Source organism: Cyprinus carpio, chromosome A16 (assembly GCF_018340385.1).
Source record: "Cyprinus carpio isolate SPL01 chromosome A16, ASM1834038v1, whole genome shotgun sequence".
In the NCBI taxonomy this organism is placed as follows: domain Eukaryota; kingdom Metazoa; phylum Chordata; class Actinopteri; order Cypriniformes; family Cyprinidae; genus Cyprinus; species Cyprinus carpio.
In genome coordinates this window covers 7,458,970-7,480,477 of record NC_056587.1, presented here as the reverse complement: position 1 = coordinate 7,480,477, position 21,508 = coordinate 7,458,970, and the positions used below count along the sequence as shown (strand labels likewise).

Below are 21,508 nucleotides of genomic sequence, written 5' to 3'. Positions count from 1 at the left end.
GGATTGATTCCGGGATCAATCCTGGGTTGGGGACCTAGTAACATTGCCGGGTTCAGTCCCGGAACGAGCTCAGTGTAAACAAAAGCCAGAACCAATGCCATAAGGGGTGTGTCGTAGTGATGACACACGTTATCGTGCGACTCTTTTACCACGTGTTTTGAAGGCAGATCAACGTTTGCGACGAAAAAATGTGTGCAAACCAGGGGGGCAGGGTTTCATATTTTATTGAAGCATCTATGGGCGCCGCCATTGGCTAGCGGACCCCCACCTGCTGTTAGCATTCCATTGACTCCCATTCATTTTGGCGTCACTTTGACATCGAATAACTTTAAATCTGAGGCATTTAAAGACTCCATTTGTCCATTCATTATTTCTAAAGAAACACGAAAATGTATAAAATGCCCCATTACCTTGTATCTTACGTTATGGCCCCGTAGAAGCAGTTTTTGTAAAAATAGGCTAACGATTGCGTCATAACCTGCGACTCTCTGTCGCACAGTAGAGAAATTACCATATGGACAGGAGGAGAAGCTTGCAGGCAATCTTTTACTGTCTATGAGGCTATCGGGGGGACGTGGAGGCATGAAGTCAAGGGAGAACCCCATAGAGAGTCCATAAAAGCAACGGGACAAAATTATTCAACAACGTCTGCAAGATTTGGTGGGTGATTCAGATTTCTCTTGGCACGGCGATTAGAAGACTTACAATTGTCAGACAGGTTGCTCACGTGACATCTACGTCATCAAGCTCAGTTTGAGTCTGCGCAGTACGCTCGACCCCCCAGGAAGTGCGTGCTTCTAATTGACTTCACTTGTCTCCGTTGAATCCAACGGGGTCGCTGTGTCCATTTCTTTTACTGTCTACGGTGCAAACTGTAATGTAGCAGAGATCAGTTAGTTCCTCACTATCCGCGCTGAAGCTGAGATCATTCGCCAGCTTAAGTGAAAGTTAACGTGCCTAGTGTTTTCGACTTGTACATCACACACCACATCCTGATGTCACGTGTCATTACGGGACCTTTACGTGTTGTGCGTGAATGCACGCACATATTCCGGGAAATCACTGGGAGTGTGAAAGGGGTAACCCAGGAACAATTGCCGGGACACATTACCCGTGTATTTTCCGGAATCGCAGTGTGAAAGGGACTTAAGTGATACCAGTGCTATATGACTAATCAAATTAAAGTAATAACTGTTATAAATTTTACTTCACATTTCAGTATAGTTTTAATTAGATACAGCAGTGGGTTTATTTTCCGTTTGGCAGGTGGGATGTCTTCTCTGACACAGAAGATGGTTCAATTCGTGGAAAGATGGCTCGATTATAGAATTTTTTTTTTTTTTCACCTTAGTTTTATTTTTAATTTACAGTAAGGTCCTCATTTAGATAATGACGATAAAAGAGTGTGTGAATGTGTGGGTATAAGTCAATACAAAAGATCAGGAAATATATTCCACGTAGAAATATGTTTGTTTACCTATATGTGCTGTTTATGCATGGCTACATATTTGCTCCCCTCAGAGTTTCATCATAATTGTTTGTGGCATTAACAGCAGGATGTACTCGTTTCAGGTTGCCTGTGGCAGGGGAGACCGGTGCTGTAGGTGTACCTGGAAACAGATGAGAAATCTCTGTCCTCCCATGGGTACCGGCTCATCTGGGGCAACACGGCTCACAGACAGACTGGCAACATTTCAGGTTCACGCTCACACACTTGCATCAGCTCTCCTTCCCTCCTCCCACCTTCTTCTGAGGTTTTCCCTCCTCTGCACACTGCCTTTCCGTCCTTCACAAAGACCTGTTCAGTCTCCCTCAGTGCGAATTTGTCACCTCAGTCCGCTTCCATCCTCATACAGCCACTTGGTCGGCCACGTAGAAGCCCGAAGGCATCAGCGCTGTTTATTGGAGGTCCAAACCCAATTAGCATCTCCATCTGGTTATAATCTCGGGGCATGTTTCCGCTGATGATTTAGGCACTGTGGCTTTATTAGGTTACTCAGTCTAGCCTCCGCTGGTATTTCCTGCAGGACATGTAGGTTGAGGGTAAAGAGCACTTTGCAGCTTGGATCAGATAATGTGGATAAAGTGCTTCTTCTGTTTACTTCATAAATTTCAGTGGAAGTGTCTAATTATATGGCAAAGAAAAGAAGAACCCTATTGACACATAGGCCATTGTCAAGGGAATGCATCTATTTTTTAAAGAGATAGTTCATAAAAAATTGTTTAAATTATGTCATTATTTACTGACAATCATTTGGTTCCAAACCTGCATGACTTTCTTTCTTCTGCAAAATGTAATAGAAGATATCTTAAAGGATGTTTAATGGTATTTGATATTTACAGTGAAAGTCATGGGGGTTCGAAACAACACTGGACTCCACTGTTTTTCATTATGGACAAAAAAATTGTACAGGTAAAGAAACAAAGTCATAAAGGTTTGGAACAACGTGTTTGAAAGAATTTTTTTTTATTTTAAAGGAAACGATTTTAAGCAATTTTAGACATGAATGGGTGGTTACTTCTCTGTGTCTCTCCATATCACCGTATGCTGCGTATGCTCTTCTGTATCATCCACGCCATGTGGCTGATCAACTGCAATTGAGATAAATGGGAATGCTAACAGGTTCTCTAGGTATTACAGACCTCCATGGAGAAAACACATATTGCATCATTTTTGTTATAAATTACATGTTCAGTAGGTGAACGAATATTTCTGCCATTTGAATAATTTATTATCAGCTGTTTTGAAGAATATTCTGAATATTCTGAAAATAATTTCAAATCACTGTTATGGATTATTTTCCCCTCAGATGAACACTGCCATTTGCAGCCGTGATGACATCAGAAACCTCTCCTCAGCCCATTTCTATTGGTATTCTCTGTGCATTGCCTGTTTCTGAAGAGGCTTCGCTGTCTGTCCTTTCAGTGCTGTATTGATAAAGCTCTATAAATAGACCTGTTGCTGTGCGTGTCACTGCAAGGGAAGGGACAGTTCATTGAAATCCCTCTGATCAGTCAGAGCATGACTGCTGGAGCTTATTGATTTACCTCAGAATAACAGTCTGGCTAGATAGGGTTAAGCACAGCCTTTCTCTGACCTTTAACCTGCTGCAGTCTACATTCTTAACCCACCTCAGCCCTTTCACTGGAATATATGCGACAACTACCACGTGGTCATCACCTGCCACAAATTGAATACATTAGAAATTGAAATAATTGGCACTTCAATTTCCAAATGAGGAGGACCTTAATTTTTATTTTATTTTATTTTATTTTATTTTATTTTGAAATAAACTGACAATATTGTATAATAATATTCTAGCATTTGGTTTATCATTATTATTATTGATGATGATGATAAAACTAGAGAGGTAGAATCTCTTTATAATATACTAATATAAATAACATTGTAAATATTAGTTCAAATTGGTTTAAGATGGGTCTAGGTCAGTGGTTCCCAACCCGGGGGTCGCTAAAGATTTACAAGGGGTCGCCAAGCTCACTCTAGTTTGTGGGTTACAAACAAGGATGGAACAGTTACAGAGTGACGATAAGACAAGATGAAATTCTCAATGGTTAGCATTGCTGTTTAATATTTAAAATTAACATTAAAACCATAAAGCTCAAGTAAATACTATCCAACATTAAGAGAAGTTAGCAACAGTCTCGCGCAAGTGCAGCATACAGTGTTGGTTTAGTTTTGTGCAAAAATATGGCGGAAGGCAATGAAAGGTTTTACAGAGGGAAATCATATAAGTTAAAATATGAATGAATTATATAAATCTATCTCTGAAAGGAACCAATTGTCTTGAAATAAAAAACTTCTATGGCATTTTCTTTTCACCTTCCCTCCATATCATGCCTTATTAAGCAGTGTTTACTACCGCAGTGCTGTTTTGTTTATAGCAGTTACAGAGGAAGCAGCTCTATTTCTGCATCACCTGCTGTCAGAGAGTGAATTTGCATTTTCATTCATCCTGTGTGCCGTTTTTGTTCAAACAAATGCAAAAGGAACAAATGCGCCCTCCAGAAGTTTGCGCTCTGCAAGTGAACGACGTCTTGTGGTGCCATCCCAAAGAGGTTCAAAATCACTCTCACAGACTTTTTCCTGGACTGCGCCCAGCTGGTGGAATGACCTCCCGATCTCAATTCGAACAGCTGAGTCTTTACTCATTTTCAAAAACATCTAAAGACTCATCTTTTTCGCCTGCACTTAACCAACTAATACTAGTACTTACCTTTTCTTTTTCTTGTCTATCATATTCATAAAAAAAAAAACCTGGCTACGTAGCACTGTCATAGCACCGTTGTTGTTCTCTTGTTGATCTGATTGTTTCTACTGTTCTCATTTGTAAGTCGCTTTGGATAAAAGCGTCTGCTAAATGATTAAATGTAAATGTAAAAATGTACATTTACCGAATTTTTATGCACAGTTGTAAATTTTAACAGGTTGATGGAAAATAAGCTATAATGTGCATTCTAAAAATATAAACAATTCAGATAATAAGGTAGGTCTATTAACACAGCAGATAAAATACATACAATCATTCATCATTTTGACTCATATCTCTTTCCTTAAAAATGGTCTAAAATGTGAGGTTTATAATTTTAAAACTTTTCTGTCAAAATATAATTTTTGTAATATTTTAGTAGATAACGTTATGTATTATATTTTATATATTGTATTAATTACAGTATTTACTGAATTACATTAATTTGTATTTTGTAATAATGGGCTGATACTCACTAGTACTGGGAATTCTTCACTAGTCTGTTTCTGTTATTATTTAAATTATTGTCTTATAAACAGTCAATAGGGTTCTTCTGTCCCTGCTCATCAAGCAAAGTTTTGACTATATGGTGTACTTGATTTTATGTGATATTTAGAGATGCAATCTGGCTCAAAAATAAATAAATCTATAAATAAATAATAATTAAAAAAAATCTTAGAACCTTTAAACCTTTCAAATCAAATAGCCAATAAACAATTACAGATCAGAGATCACAACACAACAGTAGAATGCTGAGGCTCCTCGCTGAGTTAATCTGAGGTTTTAGCTCACAATAATCTCAACATCTCAATCCATCTCTCTGGAAACACACCCAACATCCTCACAAGCTAAAACACGCACACAACCTAATTTTTCCCCTCCTGCTGACAATCCAGTAATGCTTAATCCTTTACCTATTTAGGTAAGTTACTATTTTGGGGAGACTATCTGCTTCACAAACAAATTGCTCAGTCTAGGAGAATGTTAATAGTCATTATTTTCCTTGGCTTGAGTCTCCATGTGTAACACTATATTTAATTGATGTTTTCTTTATGAAATCACTGGACAGAAGGATTAACAATGAAGTAGTTTACTTTCTAAGCTCCATGTTTAGAAATTTACCATATACAGTAGCAAGAGTCTGCCTTTGGTTTTAGAGAAACGCTTTCAGGAAAGCTCAGTTGAGCATCAATAAAATCTGATCCCATCTCATTTTGTGTATATGTGCAAAAGCTTGGGGGAAAACAGGAAATTATACATTGCAACAAAGGAAAAGACAAATTTCCTTGACTGCTATTGTCCTGGATGTTACCACCTACGCCATTGTGGCTTTCCATGACCAGGGTGAATCAGGTTTCCTAGAAAAAGTGTACAGCACAGTGAACAAAACAGAGGACAAATTATTCCTGTTATTATTTGGAGAGAAGAATAAATGGCATTCTCAACGGAGGGTGACTCATGTTTGCATTTCAGCATAATGATAATTGAGCATTTCCAGAATGAAAACCTCAGATTTTTATTCTTCTTTTAAAAAGAACAAATTCAGACTCTGAACCAAGTTCTCTTTGCATGCTATCTGTTACAAAGGGAGCGTGACAACGGAGTTGAAAATCCATCTGAAGTCTTTATTAAGAGCGTAGTCAAAACAGACAGGGTCAAACACCAGTAAACAGGTATAATCCAGGGCAGACGAAAGAGTAATCCAATAAAAAGGCAACGGCAGGGCAAGCAGCAAGGGCAGACTGGGGCTAAAAAGTGGCCCTGGACTTTTTGGCACAGAGTGGCCCACCACACCATAAACCCACCAGCTCATTAGAACTATTTTTAACACCACTTACTAACATACAAATATAACAACATACAGAAATATATTTTTATTATTATCATTAATATTAATGACCGTCATACTTTACATTATAATTTGTCTTTCCTGGTGTATATAGCAATTTGTAATTACACATCTCTTAGAGGGACAGTTTAATATCACTGAAGTTAAATGCCTACCATAATATCAGTCCTTTTAACAATGCTCTGCTCTAGAAGACTTGGAATGTAGTGTAGAATGTGGACTGTTTTAATTGTACATTTTAAATTGCTTGACAAGAGTTTTTTTTATTATTATTGAAGAATTTTATGATGATGAAAAATACAGTAAACTGTAATATGTTAAATGTATAAAGTTACATTTTAGAATAGCTATTTTCTATGCAAATATATAGTAAACAATAATTTATTTTTGTGATCAAAGCTGAATTTTCAGCATAACTACTCTGGTCTTCAGTGTCACATGATCCTTCAGAAATCATTTTAATATGCTGATTTGCTATATTTTTGTGGAAAATGTGATACATTACCATTCAGTCTAGAGCAATATTTGAAATAATAATAATAATAATAATAATAATAATACTTTTATTCAACAAGATTGCATTAAATTGATTAAAGTGACAGTAAAGATATACTTATTTCAAATTATTTATATATAAAGAGTTGTTATTTAACTTTGTATTCAACAAATGATCCTGAAAAAGTTTTTCAGTATTGATAATAAGAACCATTATCAATAACTGAGCACAAATAATAATTGAAAATAATTAAGCAGCATATCTGAATGATTTCTGAAGGATCATGTGACACGGAAGACTGGAATAATAATGCTGAAAATTCAGCTTTAATCACAGAAAAAAAATACATTTAAACATTAAACCATTAAAACCTTTACATTAAAATATCTATGTCGTGGCCACGAGATCATTTTGTTGAGGTAACAACATCCTTATATCGTGGCCTCGAGGTGCTATGTTGAGAGAACGACATATTTTTCTTGTGGCCAGGAGTTTAATGCGTAAACAAACCTGCATGACCATAGCAACCAGGGATTATCAGAGATGGATAAAACATTTTTATTAACATTAAACATTTTATTTAATATTTGTATATTATTATTATTATTATTATTATTATTATAACATTAACTTATTAGAGCTATATTTTTATATGTATTGTCATATATGCTTATTTCCCCTTTCAATTTGTGTATCGCTTTACCTAGTTAATATTTTGTACAATTATACAAATACCTGACAACCAACCAAATAAATTTCAAACAAAATCATTACAATTATGCCAAAAAATTATTAAAAATAAGACTTAATTCATCACTTACAAATAATAAAATAACTTGTTGTGTTTTCTTTTACAAATCAAACTATGTGTTTAACCAGCTCTCTATGTTTCTTGTACAGAACAACCTCCTGGACAGCAATCAATCTGGCTTCAAAAGTGGCCACTCAACTGAGACTGCCCTGCTCTTGGTTACTGAAGCCCTGCGACTGGCAAGAGCAGCTTCAAAATCCTCAGTACTCATTTTGCTGGACCTGTCTGCTGCTTTTGACACTGTTAATCACCAGATTCTCCTATCCACCCTCAGAAAGATGGGCATCTCTGGAACCGCACTCCAGTGGCTTAACTCCTACCTGTCTGATAGATCCTTCATGGTGTCTTGGAGGGGTGAAGTTTCTAAGTCACAACAACTTGCTACTGGGGTTCCTCAAGGCTCAGTACTTGGACCGCTTCTCTTCTCCATCTACATGACGTCATTAGGATCTGTCATTCAGGAGCATGGCTTTTCCCTATCACTGCTATGCTGATGACACTCAACTCTACTTCTCATTCCAACCAGATGACCCGACGGTAGTTGCTCGCATTTCAGCCTGTCTGAGTGACATTTCTAGCTGGATGAATGACCATCACCTTCAGCTCAACCTTACTAAGACTGAACTGCTGGTGGTTCCAGCTAACCCATCGTTTCATCACAACTTCTCTATACAGCTGGGTTCGTCAACCATAACTCCTTCCAGGATAGCCAGAAACCTAGGAGTTGTGATGGATCATCAGTTAAGCTTCACAGACCATATTGCTACAACGACCCGGTCCTGTAGATTTGCCTTATTCAACATGAGGAAGATTAGACCCTTCCTGTCAGAGCAATCCACCCAACTTCTTGTCCAAGCTCTTGTTCTCTCCAGACTGGACTATTGCAATGCTCTCCTGGCGGGGGCCTTCCTGCATGTACTATCAAGCCTCTACAACTGATCCAGAATGCAGCAGCGAGGGCTTGTCTTCAATGAGCCGAAAACAGCCCATGTTACTCCTCTCCTCATCAGGTTACACTGGCTACCAGTAGCCGCTCGCATCAAATTCAAGGTACTGATGCTTGCCTACAAAACGACCACTGGCACGGCGCCAACTTACCTAAACTCACTAGTTCAATCTTATGCACCCTCCAGAAGTTTGCGCTCTGCAAGTGAATGACGCCTTGTGTTGCCATCCCAAAGAGGTTCAAAATCACTCTCACAGACTTTTTCCTGGACTGCTCCCAGCTTGTGGAATGACCTCCCGATCTCAATTCGAACAGCTGAGTCTTTACTCATTTTCAAAAAACATCTAAAGACTCATCTTTTTCGCCTACACTTAACCAACTAATACTAGTACTTACCTTTTTTTCTTTTCTATCATATTCCCAAAAAAAAAAAAAAAACTCTGGCTACGTGTTCTGTACTAGACTAACTGAGACTTGTCATAGCACTTGTATACCGTTGTTGTTCTCGTTGATCTGATTGTTTCTACTGTTCTCATTTGTAAGTCGCTTTGGATAAAAGCGTCTGCTAAATGATTAAATGTAAATGTAAATGTAATTAATTCCACAACGAAACTATATAAAACTATACACTATAGAATTTATAATTATGGTCTATTAATTATCCAAAATAAAATGAAATGTGTGTTAAATTTGAAACTTTAAAGTTTGTTTAATTAATATATAAAGCAAAATTACTGTCAAAGTGATTTTTGGAATCCAGTCCACTCAAATTTATTGTATTAAAATTAAATTGTATTCATTGCATTAATTATACAAATATGTTATATATGTTATTATTAAGTATATAAAAAAAATTACTCTCTAACCTGAAGTGCATAAATAATTTTGATAACCAGTGTAAATCTTGCCATGGTTCTGATTACAGTGTTTGGAATGTGCATTGACCTTGTATCCGAAAAAAAATCATTATAAGCTACTTTTTAAAATGACTCTACTGGGAGCATCTCTCTCTCACACACACACACACACACACACACACACACACACACACACACACAAAATCTCTTCTAGTTATCTGTGATGTTGTGTGGGAGTAGTTGGTCTTCATTATTAATTGTCAGAGGAGCTCCCAGAAGCCTTTTATGAGGAGTGGGATACAGATCAGAGGGCACATCAGGTCAGCCCACTCATTTGGCCAGAAGCTCTCAGTGCCGTAACCTCCCACGGAATATTTCTAGAGAGCACACGTTTACCCCATCCATCCTTTACATGATTTATCCTTCTTGAGACCTCCTTCCTCTCCCTTCCCAAAAAAAGAATATCTTAATAACTTTTATAAAGCACAATTTCACACAAAAAAGCTATCTAATAACACAAATAAACATAACAAATGGAGCGTATACTAAAAAGTCCTTATTAAACTTCTCACTGAGGCAATGATATAGGCTAAATATAATCTAATCATGTACAAATTAATGACAATATGGTATATGAACACTTAAAGGAATAGTTCACCCCAAAATTAAAATTAGTTCACCCTCAGATTAAAATTAGTTTCTTCATCAGAACAAATTTAGAGAAATTTAGCATTAAATCACTTGCACACCAATGGATCCTGTGCAGTGAATGGGTGCCGTCAGAATGAGAGTCCAAACAGCTGATAAAAACATCACAATAATCCACATGTAATCCCCACAACTCCAAAAGCTGCATGTTTGTAATGAAATGCACCATTAAGACTTTTTTTTTTTTTTTTTTTTGCTTCAAACCATTACGTCTGACTAAAATACAAGTCTCTTCACTATCTGCAATATTGCATTCTCACACGAGAGATATATGCACAAATCAAGCATTGTTTACAAGTGAAAACAGTTCTAAACAAATATGTGGGTGGATTTTGACATGAGAAGACAAAAAGGGATGGACTTTTTTGGAAGAAGCGTTATTTTGGATTATAGATTTGTATTTGGTGAGAAGTGATGGTTTAAAGTTAAAACGCAGCTTGATTTATTTTTATCAGCTATTTTTATCAGCAGAGGATCCATTAGTGCAGCATGTGATGTAATACTTAATTACTCAAAATCTGTTCCAGTAAAGAAACAAACTCATCTACATCTTGGATGGCCAGAGGGTGAGTACATTTTCAGAATTTCTTCATTTTTGGGTGTACTATTCCTTTAAGTTATCATTTCTGAAATTAGTTTAATCAGCTGCTGTCAAGGTGATTTTTTACTAGCATTTAAAAGCGTTTATACTTCTTTCAACTAAATATCCTTGGTTTTTAAATGTATTTATGTCTTTTCATACAATGAAAAGACATAAATACATTTAAGTGTGACTTAAAAGTGTCCAAATACTTTTGGGGAAATTATATATTTAGACTTTTGGTGTGAAAAAGTCATATCAGTTTCCTTTTAAAACGATTAAATCCCACTTTAGAGTTTTGCTACCATCTCAAATCACCATTTACAAAGGGAAGTGAATGTTTATGTATAGACACACAGTGATTCACATGCACATACACCACATGCTGTGTTTAGGAGTGGTTTCAGAGAACCTAACCGGCTCCTTTCATCCCAGATCTAGTTCCGCCCTGGCCTTTCCAACTCAACCACTACGATGTCAGCCAGACTAACAAGCTGTAAACCTCTCTATCTTTGTTCTTTCTCTCTTGCAGTCTTTAAGACAGTAGCGGTAAGAAAATCAAAAGTCTCCCCCTGAGGTAACTATGAGATTTGTTGACTTTCCACTACAAACAGAATCAAACTGATGCAGCTGCACAAGTAAACATGACAGAGCCACTAGCTGCATCCCTGGCCAGGGCAGCTGGACTGTGGCAAAGCTTAAAATAGCATTGCAGCAATCAGAGAGAGAAACACCACCGCCTTTATCAGCCTTATAATCAAGCTGCAGATGACAAAAAAGGAAAAGAAAAACAGATGAGTGAGAAAACTGGAAAGATTGTAGAACAGCCTACATGTTGCAAATATATCTTGTAAAATACATGCAAAAAGAGCCACAAGCTTATATAAAGAGGAACATAACATACTAGGATACTATAAAGGATCATATGCATGCACATACAATGAGATTCTACACTAATGATAGTGTACAATGCAACTTATAAATCTACAAAAAGAAGAAAAAAAACAGAGAGAGAGAGAGAGAGAGAGAGAGAGAGAGAGACGACAACAACATGCATAAAAAGATTCATACCATCAAGATTAACAGCATAAAAGATAGTGTGAACTAGCCAAAGCAAGTTTCTGGCAAGAGGCAATTTTTCCACAAAGCAAAACTGCTCTGAAACGTGGCAAATCTCAGCCAGTCAGAAGATATTTGATGTATAATAAATTAAGCAGGATTTTCGGACAAATGAGATTTCAAAATAGAAGCCAAACCAGACTCTTTCTGCAGGTTACATTGATATGCCAGTAGGTGGCAACAGGTGACTACCTTTATAGGCAAGTCATTTAATCATTCATTCAACCAATTTGTTCAAAACACAAATTCATTAAGGGATGAAACAACCATTCTATATATTATAAATGGGTGTGGCAAAAATGAAATACAGACGTACTGCATCTGGATATTAGATTTCCAGTAAATAGCGCTTGAAAATAAAGTACTACATACGCTAAATCTAACCAATTGTATTAACAAAAACAAATGTGAGATAAAAATTGCATTTGCTGAGCATGTCTCTGAGCTCTTATTTTGACTTTTGTTTCATTTTACACGAATCATATTAATTTAAAATACACATCTATATCATAAAAAAAACACATATAAAAATTTTACAAATCATGGTAAAAGTATTTTGAGGTAGCATAGTATTGTGCAAGATCCATGTTAATTTTAATCAATTCCCTTGTAAAAAAAAAAAAAAAAAAAAAAAGGTTTGTTTCTGGTGTTTTTTTTTTATTTATTTATTTATTTAAATAAAGTGCTGACTCCTTCATCTTGCTGAGGCAAAATATCAATATTATGTGTAAAATGTAAGTTACTATGTATTATTTCTTGTTTATTTTATTTTAGCAATATCACACTTGCAATCATGCTGTTTGTCTGAATATCAGCATCACTGTGATTTGGCTGTACGACGCTCTTTTTCATGTTGCTTAAATATTTTCTGCTTGTCAGTGGAATTATATTGTATATAGTTAGAACATGGACAATATAGACAATATACAGAAGCCTCCTGTCAATCACACTAATCTGGAGTATATCGCTGCCCTGCTTTAGACACCAAAACAGGGGCACCACTTAGTGTGACTAAAGCATGTGGAAACTTAAAGCAACTTCACATTTCTCATTTCACGCCTTTCTATCCTCCGCTATCCCATAACTCACCAGGACATCTCAAGGGAGGGGCAAAGCAGGTGCACTACACATGAAAGGCTAGAACAAAGGGCCGTCCAATCACAGAGCGTGGTGACCTGGACCCCGAGGGTGATGGGACCTGGTCAGTGTCCGTCCAAAATGTCTGTTACTACTATCAGGGTTAAAACAGGTATGTGTGGTAATGGGAATCACAGATCTCACGCTGAGTTGGAATGCAGTTGGTCGCACCTGTCTTATTGATAGCCGCTAACATACCATCTGTGTTTTTTTTTTCTCGCAAAGTTAACTTCCAGCTTGGCCTATTACACAAATGACAAAGTGTTCAGTGGAGTCATTTTTGTTTATTTTAGTAAAATTATACTGCAGTTAATTCCAATAATTCAGGTCTCTTTTTTTTTTTTTGGAGAGAAGTTCAGATTATTAGCTGGAGATGAGAAAAGGCGTAGTAAATTAGGCCTACCCTAAAATAACTCAACCTTCAATGTCAGAGGCATTTTCTGACCCTCCAGAGAGTGAAAGAATTAGTTCTCTTTCCTTTAGACTTCTCTTGCCCTCAGCTTAACAGACAGTCCTGTAATAATTAATTACACTCATTATTACTCAGTGTGTCAGTCCTCACTGTAAGTAGAGGTATTCCCCCAAAGCCAAGGTTTTTAAAATGTTATAATCTATCATCTGTTCACTTTCACTTTAAATTTCTGTTCGCTACATGAAACTTTAGCGGGCACATTTGCAGTCATAACTTTTGTTCAGTATTACCCAAATTCTGATTATTCTTTGCAATAAAAGATTAAAAATACATATATATTTTTTACTTTTTACTTTTTTCCCTTGCTTTTGAACTTAATTTCTCTCTCAAAGCCTTTTCAAACTCACTAGTTCATTTAATGTGGCTACTAATGATTTCCAGCAGTTTCATTATTTATTTATATATTATTAGCATTAATTTAATTAGAATATTGTGTCCTAAATAAACTTAATATGCAACAATATTTTCACACTCTTTCTTAAATATGACATTTGCCTTTTCTTCACACATCATGCCATATTTCAAATCAAGAATGCACTTCACTGATACTGCACACTAGGTTTTAAAAAAAAATTGGTTTGAATTTTTAGATTGTGGTAGAAATGATGCGCAACTTAGAGTCGCAATTTATGTAAAAAATGCACGCAAATAATTTTCACATAATAAATACAGAAGTAGTATAAGTTTAATTAATAAAAATGTAATTAATATTTTATGATGGACTGTTATATTTTAACAGATAAAAGCAAACCAAAAATAAAATACTACTGTTAAAATGTATAACTGAAATAAAAGCAAAAATAAATAAAAGGTGCAGAAAAAAGTAGTTTAGGGACCAGTTTTCAATATTAACTAGTTGCTTATTAGCATGCAGATTACTAGCATATTGGCTGTTTATTGGTTCTTATAAAGCACATATTAATATTCTGCATGACCATATTCTACATCCTACCCAATAGCTAAACTTAACAACTACCTTACTAACTATTAATAAGCAGTATTTAGGAGTTTACTGAGGCTAAAGTAATAGTTAATAGTTAGTTAGTGAGAATTGGTCCCCAAACTAAAGTGTGACCAAGCTGTGGCCTTCATATAAAAAGATCCATAAAGGTTGGAGTAAGCAGACAAATAGCTGTGTGACTGTCAGCTGGGCTCGTCTGTATTCTGCCAGCACACAGCAGCAGTAGAGAGATGAGTATGACATGTGTGAAGGGCCACTGCTGCTGAGAGATGAAGCAAACCACAGATGCATTTGCACAGAATTATCACACATTTTTGCACACGTTTTCTGTCTCAAACGCATCTTGCATCTTTTCATATCAACGAGCCTTATAAATAGCAGTCTTGATAGAAACGAAAGATGCAGTACATGTTGCATGTTGTTGGAGACTTAGAATTATTGCTTCTTTTATCTTGTACCAGCAGGTGGCAAAACTCAATTGCCACGGTTTAATTCACCAATCCAGTCACTCCACGGGCAATTCTGAGATTGCACAGACCATCAACAAGTTTCCAAGGGCTTCTTTCAATCCCAAGTGCATATTTAACCATACAACCAAAGCGGGTCTATGGCAAAAATCTGTTCATTGTATTGTGCATTCAGGGATGTGTGCTGGTGAATGCAAGTTGTTTACCTACCGCTATGGAGATAGACAGCTCTGTTACTTTAAAATCTGATGCTGTTGCTTAGAGACCATGTCCTGCGTCAAGCCTGAAATGGCTCCCAATATAGAGCAGAATAGCTATCATTCTGCTCAGCTCCACCCCTGTCTGCACTCTTATTGATTGATCTCCAAATGGATTCAATCTAAGATTAGATCACTGGTACGTATGTTAACTCATCATTACGGGGGCACAATGATTCATGACATATTCTGATCCATGCAGGACCACACGTGTGAAATTGACTCATGCTGCTCTCGTTATCAGGGTTCATTATATCCTAACTCTGTTTGACTAGGAAATATTTACTTTGAGGTACATGCTTCAGTATATCAAGGGCTGATGAGGTGAATATGTCTTTCATATGGTCTGGCTCAATTACCCATTGAGTAAGAGCAGGCCTACTACACGTATCTTTCTTTCATTTCTGAGAAACCAACAAATTACAAAAGATTACAAAGGCTTTTCAGTTTTTAGAATCAAACAGGAAGCTCGTGAAAGGACATCTCATGAATGTACTATATTATTTGCGCAAGGATGTGTTGAAGCTTTCAGCGTTTCCTCTTTCAGCCACATTACACTTCCCCATCCAAGTTTCTCTCTCACAATAACAGCTACAAAATCCCTGCCCACACTCCAGTACTTCACAATGAAGAACCAAAAGGATATACAAGTTAGGAAAAAAAAGCTTGTATATACTGTACACACACTAGCTTTCAAAAGTCTGGAGTTGAAAAGATTTTTTAAATGTCTTTGAGAAAAGTTTCTTATGCTCACCAAGGCTGCATTTATTTGATCAAAAATACATTCAAACATATTATTACAATACAAAAGAACTGTTTTTGCAACAGTTATTACCTAACCTATAATTATTACACAATATTACTATTACACTATTATAATTAACCCTAACCGTACAATTTACAATTTAATTTATTTCATTTCAGCAGCCATTACTCCAGTCCTTAGTGTCACATCACTGTTGAAAACAGCTTAATATTTTTTGTGCAAACTTTGAGCAAGCAAAAAAAAAAAAAAAAGAAAAAGCATTTATTCGAAATGGAAATCTTTTGAAACATTTGGCCATTTCTTTACTTCTGATCAATTTAATACATCAATGCTGAATAAAATTATTACTTTCTTTAAAAATAAATAAAAAATAAAATATATTTAAACATAAAACACAGAGTCGCATCCATATGTCAAATCTATACATAGAAGTTTAAGTAATTGCCATAAATTGTCAATATTAGGGTTTTACTTTTAATATCAACTTACTAATAAATAAAAATAGCTGTAAATAATGCAAATAATATAAATAATGTCAATGATGTCATAACACAATAACGCTTTGTTCTACATAAGCAACAGCAACAAAAGAAGTACCACTAAGACACTAACCTCATACTAATACTATATATCAAAATATATAAAATGTTAGATAACAAATGTTAGATACAGTAGTAATTAATTTTTTGCATTTTTGCAGATTTAAAATGAAGCATTTTTGTCACAAGCACTTTTTTTTTTTTTGCTTTTTTTTTATGTTGAACACAGACAGATATAATGCAATGTCTAGTTTTGCTGAGTAAGTGATTTGTTTGACATAAAGTCTAATAGCATTTCATAATTTACACAAAAACTCATGCTTGTCAGAGAGACAGATAATAGATTCCACTCACCGTAGCCCCAGACAGAGCGGCCTGGCCTGGTTAGAGTTTTAAAGGGAAAGGGGTGACCTCTTCTGCCCCATCCTGATGTCCCATAGAATCTGTGTACCATGTAGTCTTCATAGCCTTCACCTAAACCTGCTATTACAGGAATAATTTGGTAGAGAATCATGTTTACTATGTGGAACAGAGAAAAAAACTGTGATTCATGCTTTAATGTTACTTTAAAATCTACAGTAATACACCATAGTGTAATCATGTGACACATTGTCTAGCTTGTATCTTTCATTTTATGATAATGCTAAGACTTTCATATATTCATAGTGCTCCCATTAGTCCCAGTTATTAACAGTTTATGGCACACTTACCACACTTGATCTTCATGATGAAATCATGTCTCTGTTGCATTATTAATCTGAGATCATTCAAGCACACACACACCTTATTCATACACACTCATACACTGAGGATTCCTATCAGAATGTCACCAGTAGAGGAAGTGGTGTCTGAGGGCCATCTAAAGTTCTAGGGTCTCTTAAAATTATGTGAGGATATGAAAGAAGTCACGTTTTCACAATTCCCCTTTCCCCATCTCAGCGGTTTGAAAGGATTGAAACACAGCAGTGATGTGAGTCACTGACTGCCTCTCACTTACTGTCACACATTACAGCACATTCACAGTCCCACATTACTGTCAGAAAACTCACGGTTTCAACGCTACAATTCCAGTAACACCTCATAACACCTGTGTAATAAAAAGCATAATACAACAGTTAGTTCTAGTCTTTGAATTTAATTGGCAGAGTTGCTTCCTATAGTGCTAATAACAGTACAACAGTACCTGCATACTTTGGTTCTGGAAGTATTTTTCCCGGTTATTTTTACAAAATAAATTTTAAGATGTCTTTGTTATAGAGTTTACATTTTTTGATTTGAAAGAAAAAAGGATTTGAAAATCAGACAAAAAGATACAAGTCTGTATTTAACAGTTTTAATGAGGAAAAGAACACCCTATGAAGCACTATAAATGACATAATAAAAATAAAAGCAATGAAAAATGTAAATTTATTGCAAAATATGCATATATTGACTCAATTATGTCATTCACAGTGCCTTGTGAGGGTGGGTAGGCACTAAAGAGTTCTTTTGGAGTGATTTACTGTTTCAGTTCTTTGTTGGAGATTTTTGCAGAATCATGGGTAATGTAGTTTTTCAGCAGGAATTCCACTATTATTAAACACAATTATTAAAAAAAATAATGAATTTAAAATAACTCATATACTGATGGCTTTAACAGAAGCAAGTACTGTTGATTTACATCCTTGTACTGTAGCTCACAGGTTTATGTTAAAATGGTTTATAAGTTATCATCAAAACCCAAAAACACTTAAATGGGATTTTTCATGACCCAGCTGTTGTACTAAACAGTGCTGATAACAGCACTGGGCCTTTCACAGTTTGCATCACTCTGCATCTCTGTTTGACTGTTTGACGATAAATGATGAGTCATTGAATCAGTAACAGAAATGATTCGTTCAATACACTGATTCATTCAGGAATGAAAAGCCACTGTTGTTCGTAGATGTGCAATGAATAATTCGGCTGTTCAGTGTTCATTAGCGGCAGGGTTGCCAGGTCTATAAAACAAAAGCAATCTAATTGCTAAGCAAAACTAGCCTATCACATTTTCTTTCTTTTTTTTTTTAAATTTTCATTGAAATATCGTTCCAGGGGGAATGGGGGAGTTCACTAAAAAGCAACCTGCGGCAGCAGTGTAAAAGTCAACCTGGTCTTATAAAAATACGTACCTATGGGTAGTTTTCTGCAAAACCGTTTTTACATACCTTCATGCACGTTTCGCCACAGTTTCAAAGAGAAATGCCCACTGAGTGGCACTAAAACACGGGTTTAATAAGTGAACCCTGACATGTTTTAATTACGTTGATATAGGTACTTATTGCTGTGTTTTTATTACGTTGCTTCAGGTACATATTGCGGCGGTTCAGAATTCAAATATCTGGGGACTGTTGCTAAAATTTAATGCTCTATCATGTTGGAAATATGCCCTACACAAAACCCAACCCTAAACCTACCCGATAGTATAAACAAATGCAAAACTGATATAAAAAGCCATTTGCTGATGCAACCGTGCCATTTGAACTTCCTTATATGCAGATTTGAACTGTTTTGTCAAACCATAGTTACATGGGATTACATGGGGGTCTCCGTACTCTGTGAGCTACCGAACAAACCTACCGTCTATGAAAACCCATAGATATGAAGCTGGATATGTGTGATTCTAACATTCAGAGGCATCAGTTTTCAAATCTCCCAGCCTATTAAATTGTTTTGAAGTCATAACAAAATATTCTTCAAGTAGTAACGCTCTTTTAATTGAAACTCTATAAATTTGTGTGCAAATGAATAAAAGGTGTCTGAGTTTTACTGCATGTAGTGTTCATTCCTTTTGGAAACTGCAGTGATATGTACTTACTGGTGCGTATTTCGCATCTTTCGAAAAAGTGCCCCCACATTCATTTTTGCCGTGAGACCAGGTAGGTAAAAGTAGCCCAATTCGACAGAGCCAAAGTTGTATCTAAAATATTGTATCTAAAATTTAAGTGACTTAATATTAACTTTAACATCACACTTGCAATCTTGCTGTAGCTCTAAATATTAGTACAGCTATACTGCCTTCACTGAAAGTGTTATCGTTTCTTTCACATCTGTAAGCTACGTGATGCACAGTTTGAACCAGTGTGAGAATCTCAGCATTGCTATGAAGTGAAAAGGTACACTGTTGCTACTCTGATAACTTTCAGTTCTCATTTAAAGTAATAGTAAGGAATACCCAAGAATGAAATACAGTCAACATTTATTCCCCCTAAATTTCCAAATCCTTTTTTCTTTCTGTGGATGTTCCAAAGAATCTTCATGCAGCTTTTACATAAAAAACACAATTCCCACAATACTTCCCTATCCACATGAACCACTTGTGTTGATAAAAATAGCACTTGTGTTGTCAGTTCAGATGTTCTGACACATAATTGTAAGAAAGTCATTAGAGTTGCCATTATGTAATTCTAGACTTGCTGGAATATGTTGTTCTTACATTTCAAACTCACACAAATCTGTGGTGAGAATGATCCTGGGTTCACAAGGACTTTAGCTGGCAGTATGGCGATGACACTGCCCCCTCAAGCCATCTGACTGGAGAATCATACACCTGCTGGGCTTCATCAGGCAAAAGCTGCTCTGTGCTGGGAAGGCTACACAATGTACAGAACATGTTAGGCTTAATGAGAGTCAACAGAACCACAGACCTTCTGACTATGTATATATTAGTAGTATTAAAATACTCTACCCAGGGGAATTTTTTAGCCATGTCACACCTGATGTCGTCAGCCTTCCCACTGAGCTGTCCTGTGATTTTTTTTTTTTTTTTTTTTTAGTCACCAGTAATTTCTTGACTTTCATCACACATTCTGTCAGAACTGCTGAACCATGATTAATTATCATCCAAACACTTGAGTAAAAGTGAGACTATGTTGATCTGGCGACAGAAAGTGTTTTTTTTTTTTTTTTATGTACTACATTACAAAAACACAAATTGAACTAGCTTCTAATGCTTTTCATGTCAATATACGCATTCACTAATGGTTTTAATTTAATATTCCCAGATCCAACATAAATACTGTAGTTCTCTTGTACTAACACTTTATTCAGAGATGGGAACAGCTGTATTATACGCTTTATAACTACACGACAAGCTACAAACAAAAAGTAGCTAATTACACCGTAGTTACTTAATGATTAAAGGGCAATTTCATATTTTAATAGGAAACATATTTTTGTTGCCATTAAAAGAGGCTCTTTAATACAAACTCAATTACACCATCAAATTTAAATGTAGTAATTTTTTATTATTTTTTATTATTATTATAAATGTTATTTAAATTTTTAATTTTAATAACATTTAACATAACATTTAACAGTTTAACATTTAACACCTGTAAAATTTCACATAAATTTTGCAAATGTGACCACACCTTAAACTTGAAAGAGAATCATTTAGGACAAACTGATTCACTAGAAAGAATCAGACTTTTTAACGCTAGATATGAGAGAGAACATTTTAGCATGAACTGATTCGCTAGAATAAATCAGACTTTTTCATTGTTAGACATGAGAAAGAAACATTTAGGAAGAACTGATTTAGACAAATGAATCAGACTTTACTGCATATGAGAGAGAGAACCATTTTATGATGAACCAGTTCACTAGAATAAATCAGACATTCCAGCGCTAAATTATAAATACATGAATAAGGTGTGCTTTTGACTGATCAGCTCAGACATTAAAACATGTTTAGTCTTGTGCTAAAGACCTGTTCACACCAAGGATGAACTACAACATTAATGATATAGACTTAATTTTAAAAATCGTTCTAAATGTAAAAAATACGACAGTCCACAACTATAACGATAACCAGCTGATGAACAATAAAAATATTGACAGACATTCAGAATTCATTCTGCTTTAAAGCAACACTATTTTGACGCTCTAGCGGTTAATAAACAGAACTGCACGCATCCCGCGGAAGAACATTTAAAAAAAAAAAAAAAGTAGTCTGTTACTGGAAAAATTATAGATATATATATATATACTGTACATAGATGCCTCATTAATGGCTGTTTCCATGCGTTGCTATCATACAGTCTATGGTTGCTATACATAAGTTGTCCACCATATTGAAACGGTCAAAGCCGGGCTGTGAACACTTGAAAACAAGTAGGCTTTGTGTCTGCATCGTAGTATATCTGTACCTGTAAGTTATTAGACTTAAGCATATGATTTTACTAAACTAACACAAGATGATATTGTTAGCTAACACGGCATTAAAAAGTGAGCAGTCTAATGTATCTATAAA

General features: G+C 35.7%; 1 protein-coding gene across 4 annotated transcripts in view; it reads right to left on the bottom strand.

The window, feature by feature from the left end:
• LOC109105793 (histone deacetylase 9-B-like) overlaps window positions 1-17,083 on the bottom strand; it is a 52,098-nt gene extending 35,015 nt beyond the window's left edge. For 3 of the 4 annotated variants that reach the window (XM_042772322.1, XM_042772326.1, XM_042772324.1), the window contains exons 1-2: window positions 16,947-17,058; window positions 16,591-16,719 (exon numbers count right to left, since the gene is read on the bottom strand). In XM_042772322.1, coding sequence (XP_042628256.1) covers window positions 16,591-16,719; window positions 16,947-17,028 — 211 coding nt within the window. In that variant the 5' untranslated portion in view covers window positions 17,029-17,058. Of the gene's footprint in view, window positions 1-16,590; window positions 16,720-16,946 lie in introns of all 4 variants that reach the window. The other variant, XM_042772323.1, reaches the window with a different exon arrangement.
• Window positions 17,084-21,508: the final 4,425 nt, after the last annotated feature.